At 33.3% G+C, this 18313-nt stretch overlaps 2 protein-coding genes across 8 annotated transcripts in view; one reads left to right on the forward strand and one right to left on the reverse strand.

Annotated features, from left to right (window-relative positions):
- Positions 1-329: 329 nt before the first annotated feature.
- LOC128212969 (uncharacterized protein C8orf74-like) lies at positions 330-12730 on the reverse strand. The gene is made up of 5 exons (XM_052918397.1): positions 12575-12730; positions 8890-9082; positions 3412-3815; positions 3018-3159; positions 330-941 (listed from the first exon to the last, which is right to left on the reverse strand). Exons 1-5 carry the CDS (start codon positions 12620-12622, stop codon positions 838-840), a joined length of 891 nt encoding a protein of 296 aa, XP_052774357.1. The 5' UTR covers positions 12623-12730; the 3' UTR covers positions 330-837.
- A 100-nt stretch (positions 12731-12830) lies between these two features.
- Positions 12831-18313, forward strand: part of LOC128212967 (lipoxygenase homology domain-containing protein 1-like) — a 79738-nt gene continuing 74255 nt past the window's right edge. For 5 of the 7 annotated variants that reach the window (XM_052918389.1, XM_052918393.1, XM_052918394.1 and 2 more), the window contains exons 1-3: positions 12831-12949; positions 15482-16349; positions 17851-18040. In XM_052918389.1, the coding sequence (XP_052774349.1) occupies positions 15507-16349; positions 17851-18040 (1033 nt within the window). In that variant the 5' untranslated portion in view covers positions 12831-12949; positions 15482-15506. Of the gene's footprint in view, positions 12950-14900; positions 15014-15481; positions 16350-17850; positions 18041-18313 lie in introns of those variants that run through there. The other 2 variants (XM_052918390.1, XM_052918391.1) reach the window with 2 other exon arrangements.

Here is an 18313-nt window from a genome sequence, read left to right on the forward strand (position 1 = left end):
TCTCTGACTACTTCCCTTTAAATGTAAGTTCCAGTAGATCGTACGTTTTGTTTTAATCATTCAAGTCAAATGAGGGAACGTAATAATGCAATTAAGATTAAAAAGCATTTTTTGCGTTATCGTATGTGATAACCCTTCAAGATCATGGAGTAAGAATAGTTCAATGTCTGTATATCATTACATAAGGAACCATTGAATTAGAATATGCAAGGACACCTGTATATCATATGCATATTAGATGAGAAACTCCTTTACTGTATAGCTTAGGTAATTTAAATGGCTATGGATGTATACAGGCACAGGTAAATCAATATAAACAAAGATATTGGATAACTTTTATCACATAACAATATTTTATCACAATCACATAACAATATTTTATCACATAATAATAAAAAAATATAACCGCTCAGAATCTAGTTTAATAGAAACAACAGACAGATATTGGTAAAAATATACTGTTAAAACAAAACATGTTATTAACATATGTGCCAGATATTAATCTTGAAGATAATAATCAAATGTGGGTTTAAAAATATTTTCAAGCTCTTCTGATAATGAGTACAGAATACATTTTACTTGAGGTACAATAGAAAAAACAAAAACAAAACACATTAATAAATGAATTTTAACAACATCCATTTTACAAAAGCAGCACCTAGAATTAACAAGTCTTCCAGTACATAAGCAGTGTGAAGCATAAAATTATTCTGGCTTAGTGCTCTGCACACAAAAATTCTGAATGGTACCAGCATACATCCTTCAAGTTGTTATTTAGTTGTGACGTGTTCTGCCTCGTCAATATTTCTTATTAATGCCTTATCAATAGCCCACATGTTATTTTTTCTTGCTCCTTGCAGATGCGCGGGAGCCAGGCTTGGGAGACTTGGCCTTGGAGGGCGACTGCTTCACTGACTGGACACTGTATCGAGGGGGAGGGCCTGCAATAGTGGACAATAGCCAGTTATTGTTACTTATAGTGTACAAAATGCTAACTCACCTGTCAAGAGCCGTGTTAGTGGTAGAGTCATGAAAAAAGCCAGAAATTAAAAACATACCGAATACTGTATATAACATTATCCTGTTACAAATTTAATAATTTCTAAAGTACATGGCCCCATTTTTTCCTATTTACATGTTAACAAAATTCAGAGAAATCTAACATTCAAGTTTTTTTCTGTTTTATACTTCTTTAGTTTGATAATTTTGACAGTACCACACTATTAACCTTGTAATATACTGAAAACCACTCCTAGCTGCTAAAACCAACCACCCACAATCCTCAAACACTGCATGATAGTAATAACTATGATCTAATCAACAAATTCGAGACATAACTGACATCACATGCTTAACAGTTTATAATTGTTGAATTCAAATTAAGGAAAAACATTTCAAAGCATTATTATAAGTCAGATGATAAGAAGATGCCAGTGGGCAATCTATTGATACATGTATTATGAACTAAAACACTTAGCTGAAGCAGGTAAAAACCCATCTGAAAGTAACTATGAGCTTTATGAAAAATGTATGAGATTGAGACTATAAAAGAGATCAGAACGATGTGACACTAGCAGATATCTTCAAGCATTTCTGGCATCTACACAAGACATACATCTTCAGTCTGGGTGTTTGTTTCAGAGTGTAACGATGGAGGCTTAACATGCGGCGAAGAATGTAAACGGGTAGGTCTCTTTACTTTGTACCTGGGAGGCGCACCTTTATATTCAATATATACACAAATATAAACAAGCAAAAGAAAAGAGTTATATGAGTCCATATCCGTACAGTGGAAGCTTCTAAGAAGGAATATTATAAAAGAATCAAATGCATTAGTTTATATCAATAGTCAAGTTGAAACTGATAAAAACAAATATCAGCAATGACTTTGACTCCTTTTAAATCCCTAACTTATAATATGAATTTCTAGAACTTACTACAAGTTAATAAACAAGAGATGTCCTTGGACAGTGTGCTCGACTGTATGCCGATTTGTCTCAGAAATAAATACAAAAAAATAATAATGTAATATGTGCCTGTTAAAAAGTCAAACTAAAAGTAAACAAGAAATGCTGCAATGCGAGGAAACTATGTTTTTAATGATTGACAGAAGAACTTTAGCCTTTGTTGTGAGATTCAGTTTCAACTGTTTTTTTCTATTTTAATTAACAGTGACCTTGACCCTACGAGTCCCAAATGCAACCCCATAAAAGGTCTCCCTAAACTCTTTCTATATACCAAGTTTGGTCTCAATATGTCAACCCTTATTCAGTACCAACCATTTTTCAATTTTTAGTGACCTTGACCCTAGGGGCCCCAAACACACCATAGGCTTAAAAACTTAGTCACACTCCAGCTTATTAGAAATCAATACTTAAACATGTATAACATGTATAACAAACATAAATTTTGAGTGATAAACCTTTTACAAGTTACTGAATTTATGGAAAATATTTATTACTGATAACAATATTGTAACTGTATATTATGGAAAATATTAATTACTGATAACAAGATTGTAACTATGTATTTAAAAGCTGAAAATGCAAAAACATTAAATGATTGGAGAGTGGTTAAAGATTTACTGTGATCTCCTATTGTCTCATAAGGTAGACATACCATGTTTTCTGCACCTTTCTTTCAAATTAAACTCGGTATCCTTCATAAGAATCATAGTTTTTATTTTCAAACAATTGTAGTAATTGTGGTTACCGTAATTTTATTTTGGAGTTATTAGTATTTAGTCTGAATGAAGGTATAGAAGTAGGTGAAATCCCAACTTGCCCTTAAACTTTAACTGGACACAATTTGCCCTCAAACCTGAACCTAAGTCAATCAAGAGGCCATAATTTCTATTTAGGACAATATTGAGTATGTAACCCCATTGTGTGATGGTCCTGAGTACAAAGTGAAAATACAAACTTGCCCTAAAACCTTTACCAGAGGCTGACCCCAGGGCGAGTAGTATAGCCTCCTTATTCTTTGAAAAGTCTAGCTAAAAATTGTCAACCACTCACCAAGAACCTGAGGTCGTGGCAGTGAGGTTTTTTCCAATTTGAATTCCAGGTTGTCCTGCAGTTTCTCAATGTCACACTTCAGTGACTCAGTGGCCGCCAGTGTGAACCCCTTCATCACCTCCTCAATGATGCTGCCCAGTTTCTACAGATACACAGCAAACCTAAACCTACTTGATCAACCATGCCCATACTATAAATCTCAAACCAAGTGCTCACTATCTGGAGGACATTTTCTTAGAAATTGAAAGAATTATTTATTATTCATGTTTTGATAACATGAACAACGTTGTTTTTATAAGAATTTTCTTGAAATTTTGGCTAAAACTACCACATCTTTCTCCAATAATTGATCTAGTGTGAGAAACCACAAAAACAAAAACAAAAAATAAATTACCTCTTTGTCAAATGCTGTTTCTGACTGAGCGACCTTGTCTAACTTTGTTTTTGTCTCACCGTTGATCCTGGACACAGTTTCTTCCTTCTCTGTCATAATCTCATCCAGGCGCTCTTGTTCTTTCCTTTCGATGGCAGCTATCTGTTGTTCATATTCCCAAATGTTTAATGGTTTTGTCCCCTTCAATGTATTTACATCAAATGGCGGTTCAACTAAAACAGGTACACTTGGTATCTGTTCAGCTCTTGGAAAGTTAAATACTAACTGATACAGTTTGAAATGTGGTAGTACTGTTTCAAATACATATGCTGAGAAAATCTGGTAGTCTCTTTGCCCCAAACTTTCTAGAAGATATGATGCTTGTGAATTGTAGAATCCAAGAATATCTGTTATTCTGTCGCATTCTGCAAAAAATGAGATTTATTTTAAACTCAGATAACCAGTGCTTCCTAAACAAAAGACAAATTGACTTATTTAAAACTGCACTCTCACAGATTGAACTTTTTGACAACTTTTTTATTTTTTGTCTTGGAACGAGCCAATTTTTGCGTAAATATCTGCAAACAAGTGATATAAGATAACTGACAATAAAATCAGATTGTAGATTTTCATATTTTAATAATGGTTTAAGAAAAATGCATAAAAAATCAATTTTTGAACTTAAATATATATAAAAATATGCGATCTAATTTTTTTTCAGCAGTCTTATATAACTGGTTTCCCTGGAATTTTTGCAAAAAATTGGCTTGTTCCAAGACAAAACAAGAGCTGTCACAGAGACAGCGCACTCGACTATTCCGCCGCTTTTAAGTGTAAGGATTGAACAGTTTTGGCGAAACATGCATGGATCACTGTTACATTAGATTTCAATGCAATACATTATGCTGAGATATTAACAAAAATGGGTAAATTCATAAAAATGAAGCCTATTTCATTTTTGTTCATAACCTTTTATAACAGAGGTCCATGAGCTCAACTTTAAGCTCATCAAGTGTGTTTTATGGAAAGTGTTGCTGCTGGAAAGTTTTATTTAGTTAGCTTCTCTTGTTCCAAAATGCCGAAGGAAAAAGTCGCCAAAATGTCCTGAGTGTACTGATTTTCGCGTGACATTTCAACTTCTCTGCCATTTTAAAATTTGAATAATACTTAAGATATATGGTTTATGACCAAATTTTCTTCTGCTATTCATTTATTAGTATGTCTGTCATCAATACATTTGTATTTTATCAGCCATCATGGATTGAACAATTTAAGGGAGTCTTGAAATGAACATGACCGTTAAATAATTTTGAGGGTGCAAAGATGCACTTACATCACCATTACAGGTTTAATAATATAATTTGAGAATAATTTTATGTATGAATGTATTTTCTTTCATCAATGTAATATTCGAACTTTGAAATAAAACAACAATTAGGCATCATTTTTCTTTAATAAATAAGCTACTGCCAAATATATTACTTGACTCGGCATTGTCCTGAGTGTACGATTTGGAACACAATAACCATTATTTTTTTAGTTCTTATTATTTTATTACACCAGACTTTTCCTCCAAATAGCATATAACCATACTGATTGATTTATCCCATATCTGATGACACAGTGATGTGTATTGATTTTTTTCTGGAACTTAACTGCTGTCCTGAGTGTACAACCTTTTTGACACAATTGATTGACAGAGGTGCCAATGCCATGATATAAACATGGCACATCTTGTATTTGAAAGTAAGCTACCTTGAAGTTTGCCTTACCACAAAAAGTTGTTATTCATCCGGTTTTAAGGATTACAGGAAAGTTTTTTTTATAAATATATACAAAATAAACATATTAAAGAATGATTTTTATTTTCTCTTGATGATATATCTTCATTGACCAGAATTATTTTTTTTGTAAGAAGTTACCCTATACATTTGAATAGCAGACCAATAGTACACTCAGGACATAAAAATACCTGATAAGCTTCTTTCACATAACACTGAACCAATCACATAAAAATTATACACTGGCAGATAATGATTTCATGTGAATGTATGGATAGGCTGATTGTAAAAATTCCCCTTTAAATATAGATTAAGGAGCAGAAATGTTAAACTAAGTAAGAGTGGGGAGTGTAATACCAAGAAAGTTTCAAAAGAGTCTAAGAGCCTTTTAGAGAAGAAGAATATGGGAATATAGGTTGAGGTTAATATCAGACCCTACAAAGATTGCCGAATTAAGAGCCAAGAAATGTTCAAGGTTGAGAACAACAATTACAGGGAAAAGGTAAGAGGAAGGAGAAAGCTTTATAAGAAATATGATGAGCTGATTAGGAGTAAGGAGAGAAACCAAAAAAAGGAAATGAAGAAACAGGAAATAGCAAATAAACATCAGAACAATGAAAAAGTAATTGTCCCCACTGGTGAGAAAGAAATTAAACGAAAATGCATGTGCCTATGACAGGAGCAATGTTTTGAAAGTATTTTATGACTGTTTTTATCAACTTGATACTAAGAGATGTTACTAGTTTGTCACTATTGTTTATCAAATCATTAAAGCAAAATTTTGAATGTCTACTGAGAACTTTATTTACTATATACAATGGACTTTACTATCTAAAGATAAGATTTAAAGGCAAATTTCATTTAAACAATGTTGCTAATGAATAACAGACAGTTTATTATGTGCAAATCAATAGAATATTTTATTTCTTAGGGATACTTGTCGACCGAAAAGCTTGAAATCATGATAACTATTTGTTGTCCTGAGTGTACGATTTTACCCATACTGTTTCAAACCGAAAGATTGAGTAAACTAAATAATAAGCAATCTAGCTGTACTTATATTTGACTTATCACTTAAAATAAGCAAAAGTAACTACCGTAATAATCATCAAAATTGCAGAATTGCTTTACTTTGTTTTTCCATATCTTGCAAGAGAGTTTATAGTGTAACTCTTGAATAGCAATGCATTTATGAAAAAAATAATTCTCAAATTTACTGAAAAATATAGTTATGGGTATTCTTTGAAGATTTGATGACACATTTTTACTGTTGCATAATATTGTTGGTCATGACATTTGATAATGTTACAAATTAACTTAAATGTCCAAAAACAGTCCAAAAAGTGCTATGTATTGAATTAGCTGTATCAAAGTCAGTTTTTATTCAGGCTTGATGAAATTCTGCAATAACCTTCATTTCAACTTACATTTTTCTACACATGTCTTTTTATGTATATCCCACAATAATTTGTAAAGTTATACAAACTTTTTGGAGTGTTGTTATGAAATAACAGGACAGCAAATTGTTTAAAATGTTATATTTCGCAGGTTTTGGTGATTGTGTCATCAATGTTTGGTCATATTGTTAGTTAAATATGTACGTACTTGATATTACTATAATAGAAAAAAAACAGTATCATTTTGTTGTTTGGGATTATATGTTCCTTTAAATTTTGTTATCAAGTTTGTAAAAAGTTTCTTAAAATTATGATTAAATGCTAAAAAATCAAATTTATAGTTAACTTATCCATTTGAGAATTTAAGAAAATAAATTTGAATATATTGGATACAAAATGGACTAAAAATCACTTTGGACATTCGATGTTCAATTTTGACACCTATGTCACGTCTTGGCTTCATTTTTTTTTAATGCCCCCAAATGTGGTTATATGCAAAATTTTAACCAGAATTTCTAAGTCTAACAATAAAGGGCCATTATTTCAGGGATGTGATTTTTCTGCGGATTCGCGGAACTCCGCGGATCTTATGGCCCCAGAGACCCCCCCCCAATTATTATTTTTTTTTTTTACCTGAAAAAAAATATTTTGTTGCTTTCAGTTGTTTAAGTTAATATTCAAGTTTGCTTCAAATTTAAAGTCAGGAGAGCCCTCAAAAGAGCTTCTAAAAAGCCATTTTTTCTTCTACAGCAGTGCTCTTTTGACCCCAAGAGCGCCCCATAAACCCATGGCCGAAAATGTTTCAGCCCTCCAGCTGCCAGGTCAATCACATCCCTGCATTTGCAAAATACAGTTATCTAACTTAGTTATTCAAGTAGTCTGGGTGGTTGAATACCATTGTATAATTATAAAGTCTCAATGCAATACATCAAGTAGTTGCTGAGATATTATCTTATGTGTGTTAACATGCAAGACCATAACCAGAATTTGTAAGTCGCATAATAAAGGGGCAAAAATTATATAATATCTTACTTGATTTAATAAGACGGTTAAATGGTTGGGAGCCTGTGAGTAAAGTTTCAATGCAACCAGAATTTCTATGTGGAATAAAAAAGGGGCCATTATTTGTATATAATTCAAACTAGAGTTATCTAACTGGGTTAATTAAGTAGGTTGGATGGTTGAGTACCATTGTATAAAGTCTCAATGCAATACCTCAAGTTGTTGCTGAAATATTAACCTATGTGTGCTTACACGCAAAACCTTAACCAGAATTTCTAAGTCGAATAATAAAGGGTAATTATTTGCATTAAATGCAAACAAGAGTTATCTAACTTGATTAATTAGGTAGGTTGGATGGTTGAGTACCATTGTATAAAGTCTCAATGCAATACTACAAGTAGTTGCTGAGATATTAACCTATGTGTGCTTGCTTGCAAAACCTTGATGAGAATTTCTGAGTCAAATAATAAAGGGCAAATATTTGGATTAAATGCAAACTAGAGTTATCTAACTTGGTTAATTAAGTAGATTGGATGGTTGAGTACCATTGTATAAAGTCTCGATGCAATACCTCAAGTAGTTGCTGAGATATTAACCTATGTGTGTTAGCACACAAAACCTTAACCAGAATTTCTAAGTCGAATAATAAAGGGCAATTATTTGCATTAAATGCAAACAAGAGTTATCTAACTTAGTTAATTAAGTAGGTTTGATGGTTGAGTACCACTGTATAAGGTCCCAATGCAATACTACCAGTTGTTGCTGAGATATTAACCTATGTGTGCTTGCGTTCAAAACCTTAACGAGAATTTCTAAGTCAAATAATAAGGGCAATTATTTGCATTAAATGCAAACTAGAGTTATCTAACTTGGTTAATTAAGTACCGGGTAGGTTGGATGATTGAGTACCATTGTATGAAGTCTCAATGCAAGTAGTTGCTGAGATATTAACCTATGTGTGCTTACATGCAAAACCTTAACCAAGGTGTGACGCCGACACCAGGGTGAGTAGCATAGCTCTCCTTATTCTTCAAATAGTCAAGCTAAAAAAGTTGAATCTGTGAGAGTGCAGCTTTAACGGCATAAAGCAAAACTTGACTCTTTTATAGGGTAAAGAATCAGTTGCCTGTCTATCCAAGAGCAATGTGATCATTAGAAAAAGAAAGATGTACTGTGACTCCTCATTGTGACATATCTTCGCTCCCCAGTAGTAATTTTAATACAGTGTACCATATAAGCAGATCATCACAGTTAAACTTGGAATACATTATTATCTTCATGAATAGAGAAAAAAAAATATATCACTTAAATTTTCTTACCTTTAATTTGTTGAACAAGTTTATCTGCAAAGTTGGCACAGGTGGCAGCCTTATTCCAGGAGAAACCCTTCTCGGCAGTGTATTTCAATGTGTCATAGAGGAAGTCTACATGGATAGACCTCTGCATATCCTTCTCCTCATCAAACTCAGCCCAGCCCAAACATTTACATAGCCGCTCTCTTCCATCTGCTTTCTACAAGAAAAAAAATAATTTCATAAATTATGTCAGAATTAATGGAAAACAAAATGTAAAATAAAGATCTAAATTTGATTTGTATTTTTCACAAATATTTAAATGTTTTTACTTGGTGTGAAAATTATCAGTTTAAAGCAGTTTTATTGCCCAATAGTAAAATGAAATGTTTTACTGGCTGATGAATATGAATATCAAGTGCAAATAGAAAGACTAAATTATTTATTTGATAGGTCCAACCCCTGCCCAACCAGAATGCAAGCAGGAACCACACCTTAAAATTAACTATACTGGGTGGCTGTTTTTTTTCCTGTGCACACTAAATAAGGGATCCTTGATGTTGTAAAAGGGAGCAAATCTTGCTAGTCCATTTTATACAGATATAATTATATTATTAGGATAAGGGTCTATTTTCAGTAACAAGGCAATCAACTTTATAATTGAAAGTCATCAAATAAGTCACTTTTATGATAACTATTGTTCTTTTTATACACAAACAGGTTCAAGTTTTACATGCAATTCTTAAACAAATAGAACGACATTGTTTTTTTATATTGAATTTAATAATCTTCTTTTACTTCATATTGAATTTAATAATAATCTATCTCATGTCACTTATGGCATTTAAACACAATATAAGTCATGATGGTGTCACAGCGGGGTCAAGCCATAATGCAGCCAAAAGGGGCAGCAGCCCTTGATAAAATGTGAATAAAAAACAAATACACAGCTCATTGGCCGTTATCCTTTGGTAGTAGACTACCAGGAAAAATTTGGTGAATATGACATATTGGTGTGCACCACTTTTAAGTTAAGTTCTATTGTGATAAATAAACTGTAAAACTATGACTGTTTTGGTTTCCGTAAAAGGTTATTAATAGTAAGTAATTAAGTTGTCCTTCGACAGATAATGAAAGTAATTGCCTTAACACATTGCCCTTTGGCAAACTGCAGGCAAAGTAGGGTGAACAAATATCAGCCTTAGCCAATTCATTGTTGACCATCAGGACATATAAAAATCTTTTCCAATAGACGACTGATTTTAAACAAATGAAACTTGGTTCAGAAAACATGAAATCCTAGTGAGTGTTTCCTTCCTCGAAGCCCGACCCCTCATAACCAGCCCTTGCCCCATCCATACGAAAACAATGGTTACACTGTTATTAGTTCACCCTTCACCTAGTAATTGCCTCCCAGCTTATGTTTAATGCTTTTTAATGAATCTTTTGAAATTAAATCCACAACCACCAGAACACTAGGCCAACTAGCATGGAGCTCTATTTACTGAAAGCCAACCCAGCTGGTGGTTCTTTCCCACTCACACTACACTTCTCCATTCAATAAAATTTCAGGTTTGTCAACTTTCAAGGCAATCCAACATTTTTACTTCTGACAACAGTACATTAATTCTTAGAAGTTATTATAGTGGTTGTTCCTTGGTGGAAACTGTTGTGCTCTGCTCTTCTGTAGTGGAGTGGCTGTTCCCAGGCAGAAATTATGGAGTGCTCCACCCTTACGGCGGACTATGAGGAGTTGCTTAATTTGAGTCAGATTTAATGGATATGTTTTGACAACTAGTATATTAAACTCTACACAGAGACTTGAAAGTATGATGCAGATCCCAACAGCTGCCCCTGGCTTACTTTAAATAGTAATAATACTATAACACTAGAGGATTTTTGACTTTTATAATATAGCTGTCAAATCATGATTAATGGTTGTATTGTGTCCCATGACGTGATAAGCAGCCCATAAATGTTGTTTTTTATTTTCTGGGTCAAAACTGATTTGACCCAACTTAGGCCACAGGCAACTACTTAAAGTAAGCTTAGGGCAGCTGTTGGGATCTGCATCATATTTTTCAAGTCTCTGTGGTGGACTATGGCTCAAACATACAACCAATGAAACCTATGATATTGCATTGACCAGGGGTAGTCCACCTAAATGGCTAAAAGACAACGAGTCTTTTGACGATTTTTTTACTATGGCAGACTTGATACGTCCACCATCCTAGCAAAAAGTAGCGAACAGTCCTTGCGCAGAGAATCCTCGCGGCCACAATTTTGAACTTATCTCCATTATAAATTCAAATTTCTACCAAAATATTATTGCCTACTATTAAACACATATTTATATATGTCATTATGCCAAAAGAACATGTTCATATCATAAAACACTCACATGAGTCGATTGTTTATCAAGTACCTCAATATCTGTAAATCTGGGACAAATCTTGACAGATTGTGTGCATGTATAAAATGTAGTCTAAAATAATAGACGTGTTATACGGGATTCTTCCAATCCCTAACGTCTAAACGGGAATGTGCAAAAAACGGGGGTGTTTTGAAAATATTGAAATTGTTTTAAGTGAAGTATTTTATGGTTGAAATTGATCCTAAAGAGTTATATTCGTATTTTACCATGTAAGTGAGATGTAATTTTGCACTAAACAAGCATTTAATGCATTAAAAGAAGTTGTTTACCTTTCCAATAAAACGAAAGTTGACTGACACAGAAAACAATTATGCGAAGGGGAACAACTCGATACAATCGTAATAACTCGGCATCCTCCGACAAAGCTTCGAGATAGACCTTGTTATACAATCGTAACAACTCGGCCATGGCCGAAATGTTCCGAGCGATTTAAAACTGTGCCCTGAAGCCTTGCAGGTGCCCTTCATGTATATATCGTTATGTTTTGACAGAATAAAATGAAAAAAAAGCCGTCAAACTCATAATTATAAGTTGGATATTTATTTTTTGTGTACGGAACTAATATAAAATAACATTATCTGGTAATATTTCTTGTTTTTATGATATTTTATGGACTCTATATGCTTTAACCCGGAATCCTGATCGGAACAACTACCCACTTTTGATACTAAACAATTTGTACGTGAAGGATTTGCCATATCAAAAATCTAAAAAAAAAATCCGCCAACGTACAATTATTTGGACTAGTATAAAATGGTATTCATGACCCAGACTATACTTATGTGAAAATAACGACTCTAATGACAAATTCTATCCAGTTTAGATCGCTGTCGGGTATATATTGAACACATTTGTCATTATTATTCAACATCAATGCATTATATTACTATATATTTTTTCGCCCAGTGTTAAATGGTAGAGAGTTGTAGCGTTACAGGGATACATAAAAAATGTCAAAATTATTAAAAAAAAGTATCCCTGATCGTTCATTATTGTAACTATGACCAGGGGCTGCTTCTTTGGTCTTAACCCGTACATCTTACTTGTTTGCAAACGATTTTTGATATTAAAATTTCGATTAAAAAAATATATTCACAACACTTCATTTTTAAAATTAAGTACCCCACCCACTTTTTTCCTTTATCACGACTGAATTTTTACATCATTTTCTGAAGAATGTTATCTGATGACAATGTTTAAAAAATGGCAGTTATGTGATATTCCGCTAATTGGATTGATAGATCTGTACGGTTTGTGTCGAGCATCTTTAATACATACGGGAACAGTGGCTATATTCTCAGCTTCCGAAGTTGTTATTTTCGCCATTTTGTTGCTACCAAGCTTTCTCGTAAAGTCTCGTGTATTATCGTTCTTGATTCTGTGGCTCTTGCTGAATATTTCTGCTATTTTCAGCAAAACAAAAGCTGCAAAGAAAGTCAATGAATGGCCCTGTGTAAATTGCAATCAATTCAATCATTTATTTTTGTGAAAAATCCAAATATGAGGCTACTTTCACTTTTTGCAGGTACTTGTCACGTGACTAGAAACGGGACAACTCTTCGACCCGCGATCATCAATACGAAATGTAAACAGTTGAAACATGTTGTTGACACCTTTAGAATATAATAATAAACACAACATCATGTAAGATCTGTGAGTAAAACCCGTGTTAAAAGAATACAATTGACTATGATATAGCTAGTTGAAGCATAACTATTATCATTTCAATGTTAACCATACTACTGTAGTTTATAAAATTTATTATACTCAGTCTTTGCTTAAATTCTTTGAATTAGTACTACTGTAGTTTTATTGTTATTTAAAGTTCAATTCTGTCATTGATATGCTGCCTTGTGTTTGATATTAAAATGTTTTGTGTACTGATTTATTATGTTTATAGTCTGACACATAGATTTTTGTGACTTTCTTGTAATATCTTGGGATAAAATAGTGTAGTTTGTGTGGGATTACTAGCAGCCCGGTTAACTCAGTTGGATAAAGCGCCATGCTAGTGCTCCAGCTGTTGTGGGTTTGAGCCTTAAACTGGGCGCATATTCTTTCTAGGTTTTCTTTTAATGCGATAAATAGAATGAGTGTTTTGTTAAGCCTAAGAATTTAGTCCTATATATTAAATTCTTAATATAAATGTATGCAACAATTTATTCCAAAATGCATTCAGTGACATTATCATGCATTTAGACATCATATACCATAAGCAGAATATAACAGAAATCAGTCATGTTTCAATTTAAATGTTATATATGAATATTACTGTCAAAATGTGGAATTGTTTCTTTGTTATAATCGATCATTAGGTATATGCCGTTAAGAGCAGTTGTTACATAATCTCCAAAAATAAGACTTTCTTTTAGAACTAAAAGATTTTGGATATGTGCAAATTGGACCACTGTATTTGTAAATTAATTGATCATTGATCGTTTTTCAATTTCTGATAATTAATAGTAACAATTAGTCTGATTAACAACATTATGTGCCACATTGTTTAAATGTCCTTTCTGTCAATGTGAAAATATGCTGTGAACATGAAGTCTATGAGAGAGTCCCATAAGATTAGAATAAAATCAATATTATATAACATGATTTAGTATACATAGATATATACTTTAATCTAGATCATAATTCTGGTATCATTTAATTAGCATGTACATTTTCATTGCTGAAAACAATGGAAGAAAAACATTTGAACAGTTTAATCTAATATCAACAATGATGTGTACAAGAATAAAAGCGTGTGTAAAATACAGGACACCTTCTTTGTGGAAAACAAGGCTATAACCGATCTTACAAAATTGAAGTTTAATTTTAGCAGTCAATATTATGTTTTGCAGGACTCTGATCTTAAATGAAGCTCTTTTGCCAAACCTAGCCATGTAATTTCTCATAAATTTATATAAAAGATGCACTTTCACTTCCAAATCAAATTGTCTCTAGCTACGCCCTGACTCCTGACAATTTTAATATTCTCATTTTAACATATTTCATTAGTTTATCTGTGTGTCGGTATTATATAGTAAGCCCTAGCTAAAAGGTCATGTCACACTGAAAAGTCAAAGCATTCATGTACAAATTATGTTTTGATTGGAATGTGTCTTTATCCCCATCAGTAAAAAAGTAAGACTGAAAAGCTTATGTGTGCACAACCAAGGGTCCAAGTTCCAAGATCGAGGTCATATTTTTATGGTCAAATCAATATGTACTCTAGCATTTATGCTCATATTTTGTGTTTGAAAAGTAAATGGCTTCTGTTTCAGGGACCACTTTAAAATTTAAATATATTTAATACTTTAAAACATAATAATTCTGTACATGTATTTGTATCAGTTATATGAACATATATTAAAGATGTTTAGAAGGCATTAGGTGCAAATGGAAGTCGCTGAAGAAAATCACTGTTATAATGAAATATATTTTTTCCAATTTATATGCATGATTAAAGCTATTGTTTAAAATTGATAGATATTGACAAAGTTCAAAATATTTTTGTCCTTGAGTGTAACCAAATAGGGCATGTGTGTGTTGCTCTCGTTTTCTATTATTTGTTAGATGAATATCTCTTTGTTAAAATTGAATCAGACCATTTGTGCAAATGTTTATATTGTAGAAAGAAACACTTTTATGGGTTTTATTAAAATTGTGCTTTGGTTTTTAATTAATTTCATACATTTAATAGGAAATTAATATATATTTGAGTGAAAGGTAATTAGAAGTAGTTAATCATTTCTTTGAAAAAAATCTAAATCTAAAATCTATAAAATTTAAATGTTATGGCTGCATGTTGAATGACTGTATTTGTAAACACTTCTACAAAATATTATATGTATAGATTCTGAAATCAGGTGTTCATTTGTTTATCAATGATACATAGATGTTTTGGATGGGCTCTTGTTAAGATCTGTTGATACCATGAATGATATTTGAAAGCCCTACTGGGTACTATTAAATGAATGCTTTATATCTATTCCATTCATGAATTTGCTATTGGATATTTCATGATATTTATCTCTTATTTTACCTCTGGTTAATGAATGATTTTCTGACACTTGTGTTTTATTTAGTTATTTAATATCATTTGAATTAAGTTAATACTTACATGATTAGGCGCAGTATTGAACATCACATAGCATTAAAATGATAAACTCAGCAATTCTTTCCTATAAATTTCAGGATGAAGAATTAAAATCTTTTTACCATGGCAACAGTGCAGAAGAAGCCTAGGAAGTTGCCAAAGCTTCCTGGGAAGGAGACAGAGGATGACCAGCGGGATCAGGGACGGGGCAGAGGCCGTGGGCGGGGAGCTGCAGGTGGCGGAGCCGATGTCATTCCTCCCGGGAAGAAACGAGAACTACCTCCATTGAAAAAGGGGCGGGGCCGAGACAGGGATACCAGAAGCATGATGGACATGGGGCGACAGTCACCACCAGAGGTGACACAGAGAACATCATTGACTGCAACCAATAATGCAAAGACTTGTTTTTTCTATATAGATAATGATTATACATTCCCTCCTTTAAAAATGGTGATTCATCCCAAGAAACATAAAAGACTTGAGACAGTTTCAAGGGATTTGTCTGTTAGAATGAAGAATCTTCCGTTTGGTGTTCGTAGTATATACACGCCCCGTGGCCAACATAGAGTTCACAATCTAGAAGATCTAACACAAGATGGTCAGTATGTCTGTTCATCAAACCGTAAATTCGCCAGGGGAATGGATGTTGCGCGTGTTGTGTCAAAGCAAGTATGGCACCACCAGAGACCGGACAGTGGACGCAAGAATTTAAACAATCTACTGAAGGACTTTGAGATAAGAAGTGCTAAACACAGGGCTGGATTCAGGCCGGGGTATGACTTGTCTAACGTGTACTCCAGGTTACCCCCCAAGAAGACGACAGTGATGAAGAATGGAGAACCTGATGTGAAACACACCTTGCTATTAAACAGAAGAACTGCTCAAACATTTGAACAAGTCCTTACAACTCTCAGTGACTTGTTCCAGTTTGCAGTGATGAAATTGTTCACGATCGACGGAACAGTCGTAAGTTTAGATAGTTACAGTGTCTGTTTGATACTGTATAATATAAAACAAATTATATTTTTAACACCCAAGACCCACTTTTTTTTAAAAGATTTTACCATTTAACTTTCTGAGTTCATTATCAAAATGGAAAATAAGTTTCTTTGTAGTTTAAGAGCTAAATTTTAATATTGATACTTCTATATAAACAAACAGTATAACTCATTAGTTATATTGAAAAAATTAAAGTTTGTGAGCGCCAAGAAGGTGTTCTGTGTAGAAAGAGGATACATGATGCTATAACATCTTCCTCTTAATGACAATAATTGCATATCTTCATGAAATTTACTCCAATAAATTAAGTTATATAATGAATCATTAAACGGAATGTCCTTACATTATTATCACAGTCAGTGTTTTATCTCTCTAAAAGTTTTAAAAATATCAATTTTCATTCTCTATATATTATAGCTCATTATTTGTTGCTTTGCAATGCATGCTTCAGCCTATGTTGTTTTTGATAATTGCTCTTATTTGTCTTTTGATAAGGATGTCATGACTAGAAGCTTTTTATATTTCATCAAACATTTATACATGATTTGCCTTGAGCACATACAGTGTAATTGAACATAGTGATGATGGCTAACAAGTGTTTGATTCCATCCTTTTGGGAAGGAGGTCAGGGCCTCTGATTGGAAAACAAATGTTTTGACTAAAGAGGAAATTCCCATTTTATATATGCGCTCTCACATCCGAAGTTCATTTATGGGACAGTAAATACTAACACCCAATTGGATTGAAAAGGGCTGATGCATGTTGCATCTGCCGGAATTTATTTTAAAAAGGACTGGTGCATTTGCAACCCAGTTCGCATAACTTGTATGATTACATAATAATGTAAGTAATGTGTAAAAGTCCCATAAAGTTGGGCGTATAAGAAAGTCATAACTATTGACATATAAAGCAAATTGGACAGGCCGAGAGGAGGCGGGGTGGGAAGGTGGAAAAATCGACAGCGAATTTGCAGTGTGCAATCTGCATGAGCTTGGAATATAGAAAATCAGTTATGCACATGCGTGCTCTGCAGCTTTCGTTTCGCTGAGGTTATTTTACACTGATATATGTATCGTAACAGAACCCAACACTGGTTTGCCTCTCAGCCTGTCCAACACTGGTATCAAAATATACAAATGCACAATATAAATCAATTTATATCTCCTTTGTCATATAAATTATGTTTTTTTCTAGAAATTAAGAGTGCTGTAAGAAATAGATGGAGAATGACTGTGATTATGTTTTTACTTGCAAGAAGACCCACATTCCTCCACATATTAAACCTTTTGGGGGTCAACATTTATGCAGAATTTGAGATATTGTATCTGACCCTTTTTTTCGTATAACAGATTAATTGGAAATTGTTTCAACTTACATTTTGTAAAAAGTATATGTTTGGCATAGGGAATGGGGCTAAATATGTTCAGACATTAAAACCCCACTGCTATGTCCTTTCTCTTTCTGTTAGGTTGATGGTCTACAAAAGATGCTGCAAGGTCCGGAGGTTCTGGTTGCAGTGGGGAAGGAGCCGTTTATTAACCTGAACATGGACTACCACCAGCAACGTCGCAACCGCTCACGCATGTCCACAAATATGGGCAGTCGGGTATCCATACATACTCGCATGCAGAACCGACGATCACGCCTCTCCAATACCAGTATGTCATACACTTAGGATCTATTCAAAATGAAGTTCATGATGTAACTGCAGAGGAACTAGATATTTATGCCACTGTTTATTTGTTTGTTAAATTTATTGATACAAGTGCATCATAGCGCAAGATGCTCAAGGTTCATGTTCAAGGCTTTTGAATTTTGAATGGGTGCTGTATTCGTTGACAATGGCTTTGAGCATCCTCTCCTTTATCAGTCAGCTATTTTTAGCCTTTATTTACATTTTTTTTTATACCTTTTAATGTTGTGTTTTACAG

The sequence above is a fragment of the Mya arenaria genome, chromosome 13 (genome assembly GCF_026914265.1).
Source record: "Mya arenaria isolate MELC-2E11 chromosome 13, ASM2691426v1".
Taxonomy (NCBI): Eukaryota; Metazoa; Mollusca; class Bivalvia; order Myida; family Myidae; genus Mya; species Mya arenaria.

What these genes read in the sequence shown, in the direction of transcription:
- LOC128212969 (XM_052918397.1), bottom strand. Translation starts at nt 12,622, where the DNA reads ATGGCGAAAATAACAACTTCGGAAGCTGAGAATATAGCCACTGTTCCC. An exon ending in ACTTGTTCAACAAATTAAAG is followed by an intron (nt 3,816 to 8,889) that starts GTAAGAAAATTT and finishes CATTTTTTGCAG; the next exon opens with AATGCGACAGAATAACAGAT. An exon ending in AAACAGCATTTGACAAAGAG is followed by an intron (nt 3,160 to 3,411) that starts GTAATTTATTTT and finishes GTGTATCTGTAG; the next exon opens with AAACTGGGCAGCATCATTGA.